The 18,679-nt window shown below is 33.4% G+C and overlaps 1 protein-coding gene across 2 annotated transcripts in view; it reads right to left on the reverse strand.

Moving 5' to 3' along the window:
* Positions 1-10,848: 10,848 nt before the first annotated feature.
* LOC131068519 (lysine-specific demethylase JMJ27-like) overlaps positions 10,849-18,679 on the reverse strand; it is a 31,765-nt gene continuing 23,934 nt past the window's right edge. For both annotated transcript variants that reach the window (XM_059218236.1, XM_059218235.1), the window contains exons 7-13: positions 15,865-16,194; positions 14,112-14,594; positions 13,912-13,984; positions 13,739-13,824; positions 12,049-12,168; positions 11,878-11,939; positions 10,849-11,755 (exon numbers count right to left, since the gene is read on the reverse strand). In XM_059218236.1, the coding sequence (XP_059074219.1) occupies positions 11,488-11,755; positions 11,878-11,939; positions 12,049-12,168; positions 13,739-13,824; positions 13,912-13,984; positions 14,112-14,594; positions 15,865-16,194 (1,422 nt within the window). In that variant the 3' untranslated portion in view covers positions 10,849-11,487. The remainder of the gene's footprint in view (positions 11,756-11,877; positions 11,940-12,048; positions 12,169-13,738; positions 13,825-13,911; positions 13,985-14,111; positions 14,595-15,864; positions 16,195-18,679) is intronic.

Genomic DNA, 18,679 nt, shown 5'->3' on the forward strand with positions numbered 1-18,679 from the left:
TGTTTCTCAATATCAATTTGTCCAATGGGCAATAAAAGGACTAGATTACGATAATATGATTGAATAAAAGAGACAAAAAAAAGGGTTACAACACCTACTCAAGAACAAGTTCCCATTAACGATGAAGTAGTCCCAATTTAGGAAAGACAAGAAATTGGTCCTAGTCAATCCAGAATTTTTTTCTTTGGTATGGCTAATTTGATGGAGATGGATGAAGATGCTATTTTCAAGGAGATTCCAGCTGAGGATATGGTACCAAAAAGCACATTAAAATTACACTGCAAAAACATTTGGGATGAATATTTTCAAGATAAATCTCTAATTGGAAGAGCACAATTGTTTGCAAGGTTGTTTAGGAGAAAAGAAATGCCTCCCGTTTTGGAGTTGTTGCATGTTGATAACAAGAAGAAATCATCAGATGGATCAATAAATCAGACAGTGGTTGAAAATTTGCAAGAAGCTCTGAAATGTATTGAGAGCATGAGTCAAGTTGTTGATTTAATTGTTGCCCGGAGAGCATTACTAACTATGATTTCTAGTAAGAAATTATCACATAGAAGACAAACTCAAGCAACTACTCAGTTATTGGATGTGTCTAGAAGAACTGTCCAAAGATATATTAGGAAAAGAAATAGGTTGGATGAAAATATTGAAAATAATTCAGGTCAATATTTGCAAGTTTCCTCAAAAAGATAGAATTGTTGAAGATGTAAACAGACTTGTTATTGAATATTGGACCAGTCGCTCTTGTGTTTCTTCCAATAGAAGAGACACTATACAGATTAGAGATGAAGATGGTACAAAAATTGCACATCCAGAATAGTTTATAGACACAACACAGAGCAAACTATTTGAAGCATTCAAACAAGAATTTCCAGATGTCAAGATATGTCAAAGAATGTTTGAGGGATTACGACCATGTTTTGTGTGTATCAATAAGGTACGTGAAACTTGTTGTCGAAATCACGTTGAATTTCAACTGCATCTCCAGTCATATAAAAGGCAATGGCAGAAACTAATCCAAATGTAGTCATCCCTACAAGTACAACACAATTTGTAAAATCTATTTTATGTGACAGATTAGAAGGTTCAAATGAGTACAATGTACAATGTATAAAAAATACATGTGTTGACTGTGGAGATTTGAAGAAATTTGTACAAATTGAGAACATTAATCTTTCAGTGCAAGTTTTGTGGAAGAGATTTGAATACGAAAAATATCAGACAAAGTCAAGAGCTGAATCGAAAAAAATTATGTTAAAAGAGAATGAATTGTATGTCAAAAAATTTATGGGTAGATTTCATAATATGATATATCTAGATATCCTACATTGTCATGGTGCAAGATGACAAGCAAAATAGTTTCGTATCTCAAAAAATTATTTTCCTCCAGGTTGTATTGTTTCAATAGTAGATTTCTCTTAGAACTATACATTAAGTCCTTACACAGGTATTCAAAGTCAATACTATCATTCTGAGAAGGTTGCGATTTTTGTACAAGTTTTGTATAGACATGCAAAGTTTCATGTGGATGGTGTAGAATCTGGTGAAGATGAACACATTATCATTTAAAAAGTTCATTTTTATATTAGTGATGATACTTGTCATGACAGGAGTTATGTAGCACATTGTTTTGAGATTTTTTTGAAAATATCATACATCGTCGGATAAATGCTTCACAACATTAGATTTGGCTTGATGGATATGCTGGTAAGATTAAAAATTGATAAAATTTCCTATAGTCTTTTAAATATCTAGTATAATTAATTTTTCTAAACTAATATATTAGATTTGATTGTAACTTCACAGGACAATTAAAATCTGCAAAAGTGTTAAATTGGTTGTCACAACAGCATGTTAAACGTGGTCTAAAGTTTTTGTGAAGCTTTTTTGAGAGTGGACATGGAAAAGGAGAGCATGATGGAGCAGGAGCTTGTGTGAAGCGCACACTTCGCCAACATGAACTTGGAGGTACATGTTCAACGTATATTTGTATACTTCGTTCAATAAATCTCTATTTACTTGAGTATGTATCTTATGGTTCAGAGTTAAATTGCTAAAATAAGTTAATGTGTAGGTAACAACATACAAAATTCAAGTGAGATAGTAGAATGGTGCAAAAGTCATTTTGGTGCTCGTGACACAACATACAATAAATGCTATTTTTGGGAAGTTAAAGATATTGATCGATCAAATCCTTATAATTGCCAAACAATTCATGGTATTAAAAGTTTGCATCAAGTGATGACTACATGACATAGCAAACCTCTTGTGATTCAGGTAAGAGAACTTAGAACTTGTTTTTTTATTAAAATTGCATTGAAAATAATTCATGTCTACAGAACTTAACAAACCTCTTGTGATTTAGGTAAGAGAAAAATTATGGTTTTGTGTTGATTGCATTGAAAACAATGCAAATATTCAACATTGTCAAAACATTAGAGATAGATTTGTTTCACAATGGCAGATGAAACAATTAGTCGCAATGCCTCCTTATGAAGATAGTGACATTGTAGATATTCATGATCCTCTATATTCAACTAATTATCAATGTGTTTATGATTTAGTTGTGCCAGGTACACTTGCATTTTATTTAAATATCCTTACGTATTTTTATGTACTTTGTTTAAATTTTAATTAAATTTGAATTCTTTGTACATTCTACAATTAACTTTATAATTTAATTGTTTGTAATTTGTGGTGTACAGGTGATATTTTTGTCATGGTTGCAGATCTTGACAATGTAGAAGGTGTTGACTATTACCTACTAAGATGCACAAAACCAAAATGTAAATTATCAGAATCAGTGGAAGATGCTAATGGGCAACAATATCCAACTAGATTAGTCATTGTTGAAGGTACTTATTATCAACAAACCAAGATAGATAACAATGGTGTTACATTTACTGAATACATGTCTGGCCAAAAAGTTTGCATTATAGTCACTTAGTTATAGCAACAAGATTACATTTTGAAACTTTACAAAAAAGAGTCATGGCCCCCAAAAGTGGAGGTTTCCTATCAAAGATCATGAAAGGATATTAGAGATAGTAAAAGACGGAGAGGATCCAAATTTTATGTACCATGAGCTCACTTAACTTATTAGAACAAGTGAATTCATGTTTTTTTTAACCATGATACATGTCTATATATGCATATATATGTATGCACAAGTATATATATGCATACATATGTATGTACTATTTTTTTGGATCGTCATACATATGTACATATGTACGTACACTCGAGCTATGTTTTTGTACCGCTATACATATGTACACATCCACACATGTACATTTGAGTTATTTTTTGCAACATATGTACACATATACATATACATATACATATACATTCGAGTTATTTGTTGCATGCTATCTTTACTTTTTTTCTCTATCTAAACTTTCAATAGTTAAATTGTCTTAATTATCATTATAATGATATTTAAATAAGTTTTAATTTATAATTAATCTATCTAATATCTCTTCTAACATTGATTGAGTATTTGAATCACTTTTTGAATTTCAATAAATTAACTTAATTAATTTATATAGTAATTAACTTGGTGTACAGCCTAAGTTGCCCTAGTGGTGGAGAACTTGTGCTCTTGAAAGAGAGGTCACAAGTTCAAATCCCACAAGGGGGTAGGGTATGTACACCTTATCGGCTTCGACCTGTTATCTATCAAAAAAAAAACTTGTTCTTAATTAATTGACTTGATTTTAATTAATTAAATTAATTTCAAAAGATGATTGAATTTAATTGATTTTAATCACTTTTTGAATTTCAATAAATTAACTTAATTAATTTATATAGTAATTAACTTGTTCTTAATTATTTAACTTGATTTTAATTGATTAAATTAATTTCAAAAGATGATTGAATTTAATTGATTTGAATCACTTTCTGAATTTCAATATAGTAATTAACTTGTTCTTAATTAATTAACTTGATTTTAATTGATTAAATTAATTAAATTAATTTCTAAAGATGATTGGTTTTAATTGATTAAATAAATTAAATTAATTTCAAAAGATAATTAAATTTATTAAATCAACAATTCAACTAACTAAATATCAAGATTTATAATTTAAAAAAACATGATGAATTCTCTGTAAATTGAACTAATTGTAAAAATATAACATGGGCTCATAAACACATGTAATAAACAAGCAAGTAATCTCATCGAACAAGTGTCAAATACATAAACAAAATAACATGTACAAGTGTCAGATATGTATAAACAAAATAACATGTACAAGTGTCAAATATGTATATAATCTCATCAATCAAGTGTCAGATACATATATGTAAAAAAAAGTGCATGTACTGTACATACAATCTCATCAAGCAATGATCATATAAATTGTTTGTGGACCCTCCAGTGACCCATGTCCTAAATGTTGTCCCTACACAAGAAAGTACATGTACACGTAAGCACATGTATATATAAGCACATGCAAATATTATCTAACTATAAGTATGCAAATTTTACTTGAACATAAGTATATGCAAATTTTACCTAGTTTGATCCATCATCTGCACCATCAGGGCGTGCATGGGCCACAAGTATCCGAGATGAAGAACTCATGATCAATGAACCTGGATCATATATATGTGTGTGTGTATGTGTGTGTTAAAAAATCAATACAAGCATGTCTTTGAATTGGAATGAGCTCTCAAGATAGGTACATCTATTTAAATCTTAAAATACCTGATTGTGACCATGTGTAGGAGTAGAAAGAGGTTGCAAATCTCCTAATGTCTCTGATGGAATAGGACGCTACATATAATTCAAAATTAAAATTGTGTTAACAATTTTGAAGTTGAAAAACACTATTTAAAATCAATTAAATAATATGACCTTACAGAAAAACAAAAAACAAAAAAACAAAAAATAACAATGTGTACCTCACGAGACTGGAAGGCTCTCTCGATCCTATTGACCTCGGATGAATGGAAGGACACATGGTCAACGTCTATATCCAATTATGTGTCATCTAAGATAACAAGAAGACTGATATAGTGACCATGAGATTGAGCATGAGGTCTAAAAGTAACAGGCGGCAGTGGTGTAGGTTGTGATGGCTCAGGTGTCGGATCAACTGGTGTAGGCCGAGGAGGAGTTGTGGGATCAATTGATGTATGTGGTGGAGGGGTTGTAGGATGCATTGTAATTCCCTCCTCTCTCCCCATATCACCCTAAGATGCTCCACCACCATGGATCCTAGATCCACCTCCGTGTATGTGTCGTCTCACTTGTGTCCGTACATCCTCGAGTGGGATCCCAAGATAAGAAGAAATAAATGTGTAAGAATCCAATAAATCGCTAGACAACAATGCACTCATCCGCTACAAAGGATCAACCTCTGTCAACCATGCAACATCAAGTGGAGATGGTATGTCTACACAAGCGTAAGGATCAGTGCCACTATTGGATGTCACATCTGCAGCCTGTAGAATAATAGTCTACGATAGCAACAAATATCTCCCAACATAATCAAATGACATCTAGCTGACCTGAGTGGCAATCTGTGCAACACTGGAGAAGATATGTCACCTAGCATCATCTGTCGCATGTGATAACTCCAAATGTTTTGGTAAAACCAAAAGTTTTGGACCAACTAATGCTTGTTTATTAATGAGCGTTGGTGCATCAGGTGGTCTATAGTTATCACTGAGCCTCCCTCTCCCCTGCCCAGTATTCATTGTTATATTTTTATAATCGACATCTAAGCCCATATGAAACTCTGCAAACAATTGTTTGTAGAAATAAAGTGGCAATTCATCCTTCTGTGGCCACATATGATGAGTTGCACTACAACCCTACAACATGCACTACAACATCTTGAGTCTACATTAGAGCCTGTCACTGCCCTTTCCTTATTTGTGCAAGTGTACCTATGCGTGTATGCGTGTGTATGTGCACGTATGTGTGTATGTGTGTGTATGCATGTATGTGTATGTGTATGTGTATGTGTATGTGTATGTGTGTATGTGTGTTTATGTGTGCATGTGTGTATGTACGTATGTATGTATGTATGTAGGTGTATGTGTGTGTATGTACATGTATGTGTGTGTATGAGTGTATGTATGTCTACATATATGTCTGTGGATGTGTGTATGTATGTATGTATATATGTATATATGTGGATATATATGTATGTGTGTTGTGTGTGTGTGTGAATGTTTATGTGTGTATGTGTATATATATGTGTGTATGTGTGTGTATGTGTGTGTATGTGTATGCATGTGTCTGTGTATACACACATGAACACACATACATACACATACACATGCATACATACATGTACACACACATACACCCACATATGTGCACATACACACATATACACATGCATGCATGCATACATACATACACAGACACACATATGTGCACATACACACACATATACACACATACATACATATACACGTACATACATGCATACACATGTACATGCACAAATACATACACGCACATACACATGCACACAAATGTACATCTATGTATGCATGTGTGTGTGTGTGTGTATGTGTATTTATACGTATGTGCACATGAGTCTAGGTGTGGGTGTGGTTGTAGGTACATATGTGTCTATGTCTTTGTATGAGTACAAGGATTCTTTTTTTTATGTGTAGCGTATTGATTGTAATTTTTTATCCAGTTTATATGTAAGGGTAATGAGAAAATGATTTTTTTTTTAATTATTTAATAGGTATATGTGCATAGTTTTATAATAGTTTCATAGTGTTGGTTTTCAAATTTTGCTAGGTTTCATTTTTTTTAACATTTTTCTATTGTTTTCATTCCAAAATTTTCAAAAATTTGATAAACTACAGAATAAAAAAATTATAACAATAAATATATTATTTTTTTAAACTACAAAAACAAAACAAAAAAAAGGAGAAAAAAACCTACCTGGAAAAACAGGGGTTGAAAATAAGCTCCTTCTGAGTCCAGTCAAACTCCACTCCTCGAGGTGCAAATGAGGGTCGGTCAGCAAAAAATCGGTTTATATAATCGATAGTCCGGTCGAACTCCTAACGTCATTTCGGTGCCACATAGGCACCATGCAGCCTGGGGGTAGTCCGGTCGGTCGAACTACCCTCACTTAGTCTCAAGTGTGACATAGCTCCATGCTTTTTCCCTAAAGTGAGACAAAATACTAAAAGTCCCCAAGTCTTTGACTTAAGTAATGTGAATAGAACTATCTCTGGGTATGCTAATAGCTAACTAGTTTGGTAAAGTCACTAACTAGACCAAAATTTGTTGCTTCCATTGAAATATTTAGGATGATAATGATCTTTTCTAATTTCTCAAGGCTTTGTGATATTTTTTCTCTTGAATCACATTCCTCTTCTTCATATTTTTGCAAGTGCAATTTTTGTTTTAGATTCTTTTTCTTAAGCTTCTTGATCTCACTTAGGGCACAAATGAGTTCTTCACCCAAATCCATTTCTCCTTCAGTTTCAACATATTCTTCCTCTTCTAAATCCATCTTTCCTTTCACACAGTTGTCTTCACCTTTCATGATGTCAACCCTTTTGGAGTTGTTAGCTCTATTTTTGAACTTGACAATTTTTTAAAATTTTTGTCTAAATCCTTCTATCAAGTACCCCCTAGTCAAATATACCTCTAATCAACTACAAATTATAATTCTCTCATTGTATCGAAATAGAAACTCCATCGTTTCTGTTAGAATATTTAATCTTTACTTAGCTTAGGTTTCTTTATTTGTATTTGATTTGAGATATTCCTTTGGAATCCCTTCATATAATTTGTCCTCTAGTACATGTGTGAGGGCAAGTCATTTCTTTTATTTTCCTCTATTAAATAATATTAGATTTCCTCCTTAAGAGGATGTTGACACATTGTACACACATATTGTGAATGGTGGCATTCATAAATATTGGAGTTACTTTGTAACTCCACTCCTCATCTCTATTTAAGATATGCTTCTCTCATTCTTCACTTGCCTCACTTGCGTCTCTCTCTCTCTCTCTCTCTCTCTCTCTCTCCTTTTCTCTTTAGGCTTTGCCTGCATTCATAATACATAAGGGGTTTTTCTTTTCTTTTCCCCTTTCAAAAGTTTTTGTGTCTCCTCTTCAAGAATTAGGTGATTTCTCTCAAGTTGCTCTCTACTTTGGTAACATTACTTCAATCAACATACTTGGATTTCTTTTTCATTTTCTTGCTCTTGTATTTCCTTCCAAATAAAAAACCCTCACAAGCAGCCATGTAATGCAAAAAATCACAAAAAACAATTAAATCTAAAAATGTATGCATTATGATGCAAAATCCTTTTGTGGGAGTGTTCCTAGTAATATTTCTCCTAATATGCTAAGATTTCAAATCAAGACATCTTCGAGATTTTGATATTTTAAAGCTTCAGTTTTTTGCATATTGGTTTACACAAACCATTAAATGGGAAGTTTTGTGAATAATGAAGACAAACCGCTTGGCAAGGAGGCTCATGATGTTATTATTCACAGCTCGGCAAGATTTCATGGAAAAAATATGAACCCGGGTAAAAGTTATGCATTAAACTCTGTTTGTCAAATTGACAAATTTATTAAGCATATTCACAAGTTTTGTACAGGTCTTCATATCAAATACATTACTCAGTATGTGTGGCAAAGATGGAGGAAAATTTGGAAGGATCAATGCTTTCAGCAGTTCGTTGTGACTTTTAAGCTAACACAAAATCTTGAATGACAAAGGAAATATAATATTTATTGGTGATTTCAAATTGGTTTATAGCCTATTTCAAGCACCAATGCAAGTTGCGAAATTACTACCAAATTCTAATCCAAAAAAAATTAAACATTGTCGATATTTTCATGCGAGTTCCCAATTCATTACCAACGACCGATGATGAAGTGAAGCCTAGTTTAATTAGTGGATTCATACAAGTTCATGGCCTCCTTTGAAACGCTTATAAAGAATCAATAAAAGAATATAACTGTTGTTTTTAACAAGGCATGAGTTTTACAGGGTATGAATCGTGGTTTGAACACTGATGGAGCCTTGGGAGTAAGTAACCATTTTCTTAGCTTCAAAAATGAAGAAGTTGTGAAGAGCTTTCCAAGCACCGAAAGAGGCCAATTAAAATCAGTGTTATAATGCAAGTTAATAACTGAAATGTCGATGAACGAATTAGCTCAGAATGGGATGGTTATAATTTTTGACAAGTTGACAGTATTAAGTAAAACACTGACAAGAAAATAAAGATTAGTGATGTAAATCATATCAGCAAGTTTGTAACATTTCGTAACTATATTCAAAATGCCTATTGCGAATTGTGAAGTTGTAAGGAACTTTCTAAATGACGATGAAGTTTCCATCTATCAGCAGCTTTGTATAAATATAATAACGTACACTATATCAAGCATCAGGTAGAAATGAAGGGATATCTACCAAAACATAACAGAAGGTGGATTTTTATCAAGATTTGCAGTCGCAATTGCTCTATTGGATACACATCCAAAATGTGTAATCATAGACAAAGCGCCCAAATTGACACTTTCACCTTAACAAGCACTGATAAAATGTCGAGCAAGGGAGATTAAGAGTCTTGTCGACGTTTCTATACGAGTTAACAAATCTGTTTAAAATACCGAAAAAGGTTAAAGAATCAAGTTTAAAATGCCAATAAATACTATTGGCACGTTCACATAACTTCAAGCAGCGATGGTAAAGGAAAAATATGCCTTATCGGCAATTCCAATCAAGCTGACAATCTATATCTCAGTGCTGACCGAAGTTGTGAATTGATTGTCAAATACCAAAACCAATCAAGATAATGTTGATTGGCGATTTTTTTTTCGAAGTTAATAATCACTCACACCACGCCCATCGAAGGTTGTCAATCGCCACCAACCCGCTGATGAAAGAAACGGTTACAGCTGTTTATTAGTATGCAATATGTGGAGCATAGTCGAGACATGTTAAGTTCTTGATAAATGTATTTTTTTAAGGTTTAAAATGCTATGAGAGATGTGGTTACATGTTTGTTCATGTGTGGTTAGATGGTTGTTCACATGAAGTGCATGTAGAGAATTTGATGTTTCAGAAATGTTCATGAAGACTTTCAAGATATATTGTAATGATTTCATTGTTGAATAATAGAGTGATGGATGTTTTTGGAGGCTGGGTCTTTTCATTTGAAGATATATCTTGTATCATCTTTTTGATGGTATGTTGTCTATTCTTTTACATATAGATTTTGAATAATTGTTTGCATAGATTTTTCTATTTAAATTATGTGAAAATTGACATACATGGCTGAAATTTTTCTAACAATTTTGTGTGCATTATGTTCATTTCTACAAGCATAGATTTGAACTAAAGTAAAATACAGTTAATTTATAGACTACGAGGCATTCATTCAACAAGACTCTATTTTTATGTTCATTTCTAAATTGATCCCCACCATCTATAACAACACTTTCCCAATCCAAATTAATAGCTAAGTATCACCTTTGAACTTAGCTTAATTTATTGACTTATGGATTGTTTATTCATACCTCTTAATATCATACATTTTTATCATAGTTTAATTATTTGCTATAAGTAAATTTGAAACTAGATTAATAGTTTAGAATCTAAAACTCAATTGTCTATCAGTCGAATTCACTTCCACAACTACACAACTACAGAAGTCTCATGTCATTGTCTAGTAATAAGAAACTCATTTCATCAACCATCATTTGAAACCTTCACAAATTATTAAGTCTCATGTTCGCATTGTATACATTATGTTACGTTGTTAATCGTTACCTTTGGCTCAATGTTGCAAAAGAATAGAAATTAAAAACCACAAACTCGACCCCATACCACCATCCTCATACAACTAAATAACATTTCTTTTTTTTATTATAATAAGAGAATTAAAAAAATACAGAGATACAAATAAAACAGTAGCAATAGGGACAGCCCCAGCTGTAAAACATTTCTTGATTTTACACTTCCCAGAATAGAGGTCAACTGCATTTTGTCATTTTGATTCCATTCCAAAAGCCATTGTTTCCACATATTGATTTCCATTTTCTTGATTTCGACTTCTCAAAACAGAGGTAAACTCCACTAACATTTCTTTATTTTGACTTCGCAGAACAAAGGTCAACTCCACTATATCATTTTGATTCCATTCCAAAGACATTTTCTTGATTTTGACTTCCCAAAACAGAAGTCAACTCCACTGACATTTCTTGATTTTGACTTCGCAGAACACAACTCCACTTTGTCATTTTGATTCCATTCCAAAAAGCATTTCTCCACATATTGATTTCCATTTTCTTCAATAGCATGGGTTCACTCCACATTATCATTTTCTGAACAAGTTGTCATATTGATTTTCAGAGACAGGTGAACTTGACTCATTTGCATTCTCATATTCATTTTCTGAAATAGGAGGGATTAACTGCTCAATTTTTGTCCCAAATTCATTTTCAGAAACTTGAGGAGTTGATTCAACATTTCCATGTTCATTCTCTGAAATAGAAGTTGTCATATTCATTTTCAGAGACAGGTGAACTTGACTCGTTTACATTCTCATATTCATTTTCTGAAATAGGAGGGATTAACTGCTCAATTTTTGTCCCAAATTCATTTTCAGAAACATCAGGAGTTGATTCAACATTTCCATGTTCATTCTCTGAAATAGAAGCTGTTAACCTCTCAGTTTTTGAAAAAGGTATATCTGTATTTTCTGAAACAAAGGGTGTTGCCTCTAATTCATCATCTTTCATTTCCCTGAAATAAGAAAAGGGCAATGGAAAATCAGTGCAACTCAATAAAAAGTGTGCCAAAGAATAAAGTAACCAAAATTTAAAACTCAAGCCGTCCAGGAAAAAAACCAAGCAATGTTTCTTCACCTCATCAAATCGTTGAGGTCTGTCACAGAAGAGTTTACTGCATGGAGAATCATCTTTTTAACCTGTCCAAAATAAGACAAATTTATTAAGATCTATTTACTTTATTACAAAAAATTTGAAATAAAAGAAAAAACTTGCATCCTAAAACCAATCATATACTTAAAACAACACCTCTAACTTGTCTTCCTTGGCCCTGTGGCTTTTTGGAAGCAACCGAAACTCTTCAGTCAATCGAATGCATTCATGCACATTTTCAGGAGAGACAAAATCAAGAGCAACTTTTATACAGGACTGCAAACAACAAAAGCAACAAGACACATATGTTAATAGCTACAGCACTTTGCAACATATAATAGAATCATGATCAAATCTGTTCTACCCAAAAACATCAAAAAGATTTTTGACCATCCACATCCATTATGTCTGTAAATAAAATGAAACATAGATTGCACAAAAACAGCAATTCTAAAGTCAAAACAAAAGAAACTTCCTGCTATACAAATTATAGAAACCATAGTTACATTAAGGAACAAATCTATCCTAGATAAATAGAGACCAACGTTTATCATCACTGCCTTTGCTTCCTTTGTCCTTTGCTTTTCCATTTTTTTAATTTCGCAACTGGTAACTAGGGAATCCATTTCTCTTGTAATTTCTTTAGGGCACACCTTCACATCATGTCAAAGTCTTTTAACAAGATAATATTTTAATCTATTAATTCTTCCTATCATAAGAAGCTGACAACTAATACAATGAACTTAACCCTTGACAACACCCAATGTCTCATACTTCCATAAAAATTTAATTGACATTTTTGAAAAAAGAAAATTCAACAGAATATAGCATCATAGAGCTACTTCAGCTTATTGTTGATGCCTTTTTAGAAAGTATTTTCAAAGATAACACATGAAATGCTACAAGGCATAACCTTGAACGATAAAGGACCAAGTCAAAATGCTATTCTCATTGAATTCTATAAATTTTATAAAGTATTCACAAGTAAGAAACAATATGTAGATTTATTTATTTACTTGACTTATTAATTAAAGAAATAAAGATATTTTTTATTAAGAAATCATTTTTATTTGGTCATTTGGGATCATGTGAACCTTTTCCACATTGCTTCTTGAACTCTTGTTGGTCCAAGTTCAATCAAAAGTTGTTCAAAGGAGAAGGTGCACACATAAGTCATGAGGAGTTCAATTTAGAATTTGAATGTCACTTGACAGAGGAATAATGAAATTCATTTGTCTAAAGAAGAAGGTGCACATATAAGTCACGATGAGTTCCATTTAGAATTTGAATGTCGCCAACAAAAGGATATTAGAATCCATTGAAAGGAAATTAATGAAGATTTCATTAACATTTTTGGAAAAAAGGAAATTGAAAGGGATTTACCTTGGCTTATTGTTGATGTCTTGGTAGAAACTGTTTCCAAAGATAATCTATGAATTTCTACAAGTCATGACCTTGAATGATAAATGACCGTGTCAAAATGCTATTCTCATTGAGTTCTATAAAATTTATTTTTACTACTGATTTGTTTAACGCGCATGAGACTGCATTTAGCATTGGCTCATCATGCCATAAAATGAAGGGACATCAAATTATGCTGATAACTAAATAGGATGATTGAAAATTGAAAATCAGATCAAGCAACATGTTGTTAGATTGCTTAGCACTGCCTATTGAAATACTTGCAGAATAAGCCTTGAGTTGCAAACTTCTCTGCCAACCGTACAAAGAATTAATGAATTACTTTGTCTCTGATAAATTGCACCACATTAAATACAGTGTTTAAAATTTTAACTTCCTACTTGAAATGAAAACAATTACATTTCCTCGCCATAGATAAATGTACCTTTAGATTTCGAACTTGATGGGGGCATCCAGCTGGAATAAATACTGCCTCCCCAAGCTGTTGTTCAAACGTCCATGGCTCTACCTCTGCAATGCAGAAAAAGTCACTTGTAAGAGTCACATTTTCTCAACTCAAACACTAATAAGAGAAATACACATATTTTGGATTCTTACGAAATTCTTCCTTCAATTTCCTTTTATGCTCTTCATCCAAGTAAAGTGTCTGATCGTGAATGGTATGAGTGACCTGGGGCACAGTATTTCAGAGTAAAGATAACATATTAAATCAGACAAGCAAATGGGAAAAAAATTACTGAATTGAAAAATAATTCTCAAGAAAAACACAACAAAATCCTAGTTTTTCCAAAACGTACAGACTGGACAGGAGCAGCCAGAATGTGTCTGAATTCCTTTGAATGCTTTTTGAGATAAGCCTCTAATTTGGGTACATCATCTCTACGAAAAATATCCCAAAGAGCACCTCCATAATTGAGAGAATTATCATCTTTATCAGAAATCTTGAATTCACTTGAGGGCTTCGTTTCAGCTTCTCTCCACTTAACATCACAATTTTCGGGATTTCCTGAAATATCTGGTTTATTTTCATTCATTTTCAGATCCTGTTCTTGAAGTTCACAGTTGAACTCTCCAGTCATCTTGGGCCCATTTTCGTCATCCGCCAATTCAATATTACCTAGCTTTCCTCTCTTTTTCACATGAGCAGATTTGTCTACTCCCTTTGAATTTCCATGTAGTTCATTTAAATCCATTTCTCTGTATTTCTTTTGTAATTTCTCTATTTTGAGAACTTGCTCTTTTGAGAACTTGACGTCAGCAATATGTGTCAATACATTCACCTGATGCAAACGTGTACAAAACATATAAATATGTCAACAACAGAGACAACTTCTCATGTAAGTGCACTTTTGTTGTACCTAATGAAATCAAAGAACATGAGCTTATACAGAAAATGCAGAAACAAGACCACAAAAGGAAAAAACTAGTAGAAATAAAAGCAGTGGCCCCAAAAAATGCCTGCTTTCATGGGACTTGTCATAAGGAAAATAAACCCTATTCCAGAAGACAATGTTACAAACACAACCCAAGATTGCATTCGGGATTAAACAAATAGCTATTAAACCTGATTTATCATGTCAATATTGAGATTTGTATTCCATGAGAGTTCATTAAAACAGGGGAAAGAGATTAATGGATGTGTGTGATGCAAAAGGACATTAAAGGTCATTTTTTCTACAATTCATATGTTGTTGCTGACACTTCCCTAAATTACCCCATATTGTAATATTATATTGGAAACACTATAAACTATAAGAGGTCTGAATGAAGCAAAACATAACAAAACAGTCAAAACAGTCTTACAATAAAGGTAAGAATAAGTAGAATAAAATTTCAGATCAACCTGATGTTAATTAACCAATATTTGCTGAGTCTGCAACATTAACTTCAGACACTATCGCAACATTCATTTTGTCTATTTTTATCAGTCAAAATACAAATAATACATTATAAATTTTAAAGCTCATATTTATAGGTAACAACCATCGTTGGTAAATATGTCAGTAACGAAGGTATTTAAAAACATTAGAATTTGGAGTCATACATTTCAGGAGTCAAGCAAGTTAAGAGATCATGGCCTAAATTGGCAGCAAAGTGAACAGACAGAAGCTGAATTAAACCTAAATTGACAAGAGTACACATCTATTTTTATTTTGGAATAAAAGAGCATCACCAAATACCATACATCATAAATCAAAATGTTTGCAAAAGACAGCAAAGGGAACAGACAAAAGATGAATTTATTAGTTATGGTTAATGTTTGTCCAGTTGGAAGCTGCATAGGAAAACAGAAATAAACATAAATTAACTAGAGTATAATCTCTTTTTATTTTGGGATAAAACAGTATCCCCAAATAACATATATCATATATAAATTTGATTGCAAAAGATAGCAAAGAGAACAGACAGTTAAAGCATCACAATTTGATTACAAAATCTCTAATTTTTACAGTAACACGGACAAAGAGGTTTGCAGTTATTATCAAGTCTTTGAACAGCAATTATAAAAAGGTATGTGTATGTGTAGCAGGTCAAGAAAAAGCTACTTACCGCATCAGAAATGTCACAGTGTAACTTAGTAACTGAGTCCCCTCTACCAAGTTCATACTGGGTACCATAAGCTATATATGTTTTCGGTCCCAGATCAGGTTTCAGGAAGTCACTAGGAAGTTTTGTGGCAAGATTAAGAATGCCACATTTAGGATGGGTGTACTCCTGGAAAGGTAAAGCACTAATAAATTCAGCACCATGTCGGGGTAGACGCTCTTCAAAGTAATTTGAAGGAGGCCAATCCTTCAGCTTCAACATTTCAGGCCACTGATTCCTGTGCATCCGCCCCTCTAAATAGCCCTTGAAAAATTGGTGAATGTTTATCTCAACCTGCAAAAAAATGCACCAAACCAGAAAATTTAAACTTGATTCTAAACATGGGAAAGAATAACCCACCAATGCACAGAATATTTAAGTAAAGTAATTCCAAAAGTGAGCTAATCCATTAGAAACATCATGTACATTTAACAAAAACAGTGGCTATTATAGAGAATTTGCTAATATAATTGATCTCTCACATTACAGAAAAATGTAAATGCTAATTTGGGTTCTGTGTACGTAAAAACTGAATTTTATCTTTTACTACTACATACAAAAAGTGACCTTGGTAACTTTGCGTAATAAACAGGAACGAATATCTTTATTATATCTGCTATTATGATTTTATATGTTGGTTTTAAATAGTTTCTCTTTCAATTTTTTTTTAACAATCATAACATTAAATGCTTCTCCTTCTGCTACCAACAAAGGTTACACTCTTGACATAATAATTTTACTTTTTTATCTCTTTCTATTAAAATATTAAAATGTTCTTCTCGTCCCATCTTCACTGTAAATATCTATAAAAGGACCCCTGATCTCTCTAATTTCAATACACATGAGCATACAACTCTATCATTTTCTTCTTGTGGTAGCCACTTGAAGTAATTTTGAAACATTTGGAGCATTGGTGGATTGATCTTTTTGGAGCTGAATTCTATTTTATTAGCCCATTGGAGCTTTGAAACAATTATGGTGAATCCATCTTTCTTTTCTCATCCCATTGCCCTTCTATTTTCCTTTCAATCTCTTTTACAAACTCATTTTATCCCTGGTCTTCCACCTCTTCAATTTTTTTTACTGAATCCCTTTTAATAGTTACTAATCCTCATTCCCATTCCATTCCTCTATCAGATTTTTTGAAATTAGAATCCATTTCCCATCTCTTACATTCATTTTTTCCTCTCAAAAACTTATTTTTCCCATTTTCATTACCACCTTCAATTCATTTTTAGATCTAATTTTTTTCTGATTTTTACTCCTCTTTCCATCCATACCAAATTTGTTACATTTGGAATCCATTTGATTATTTTTTCCTTCTCTCATGCACTCTTTCTGTAGGATTTGAGAAATACAAATCCACAGAACCCAAAAGCAAACCTGCATGCAAGAAACCTGTCACAGAGAAAGAGAGAGAACAAATACAAGGGTTTTGGCTCTGACAAAGAGAAAAGATGTATTATCAGAGAAAAATGAATCAAGAAGAATGAATAATACAAGAGATCAATCCTTATAAAGGAGATCAACACCAAAAGGAAAACCTAACCCTAAGGTGTGTGCATTTAATAATTAAATATTAATTATTAAATGACTAATGTATGCATAAAGAGAAATCTTAAGAGGAGAGTAAAGTTAATTAATTACTTTACTCTAACACCCCCCCTTAAGATGAGCTACAATGCAGCTACAAACAATGCAAAAGAAAGCAAAGGAACTACAATGCAAAAGAGGGTCCCGGCAACAAGGCCTGATCAGGTACCCTAATACAAGAGAATCTCTATAAAGCGGAGTAAAGGAGAAAACCCAGTGGGAAAAAACTCCTCTCCAAAAAGAGATACAGAAACATGCTGAAAAGAAAACATGAAGGAAGGAAGGCCTCACTGAGACCCCCCAAGGACAACTTCCTTCACCCCAAGCATGGAGCGCAACTGAAGATAGCGCAGAGATGCCAAAGGTTTAGTGAAGATGTCTGCAACCTGCTCCTCTGTAGGAATATACTCCAAGATGAGGGAACCATCCTGAATCAACTGTCTGATGAAGTGCATGTGGATTTCAATGTGCTTTGTCCGCTGATGCTCCACTGGGTTGAGAGAAATATGAATGGCACTCTGATTATCACACCAAAGAGTAGTGGGACAATCTGGAGGAAACCCAAACTCTGTCATCGACTGCCAAAGCCATAAAACCTCCTGATTGGCTAACACTGCTGCACGGTACTCAGCCTCTGTAGATGATAATGCAATAGCAGACTGCTTCTTGCAAGACCATGTAATAGGACCAGAACCAAGGCAAAAAACGAAGCCAGAAGTAGACTTCCAATCATTGACATCACCAGCCCAATCGGAGTCAGTGAAGCCAATGATGTGAGGGGATCCTGAAGTGTAGTGAATGCCATAATGTGTGGTGCCCCGAATGTACCTCAAAATACGTTTGGCTGCTTGCCAATGGCTCTCATGAGGATCATGGGAGAACCGAGAGACAAGTCCAACCGCAAAGGAAAGATCAGGACGAGAATGTGTCAAGTACAACAAACTGCCAACCAACTGCCTGTATAAAGTGGGGTCTACTGAAGGAGTAGAGCAAGTGGAAGACAAAACAACACCTGACTGAAATGGAGTGGGGGCAGACTTGCAATCAAGCATGCCAAATCGGTGAAGCATATCAAGAGCATACTTCTCCTGAAATATGGAAATCCCATCCGAAGACTGAATAACCTGTAGACCCAGAAAGAAGTGCAAGAGACCAAGATCGGTCATCTCAAACTGCTCCATCAAAG

This window comes from Cryptomeria japonica, chromosome 3 (genome assembly GCF_030272615.1).
Source record: "Cryptomeria japonica chromosome 3, Sugi_1.0, whole genome shotgun sequence".
NCBI classification, from domain to species: domain Eukaryota; kingdom Viridiplantae; phylum Streptophyta; class Pinopsida; order Cupressales; family Cupressaceae; genus Cryptomeria; species Cryptomeria japonica.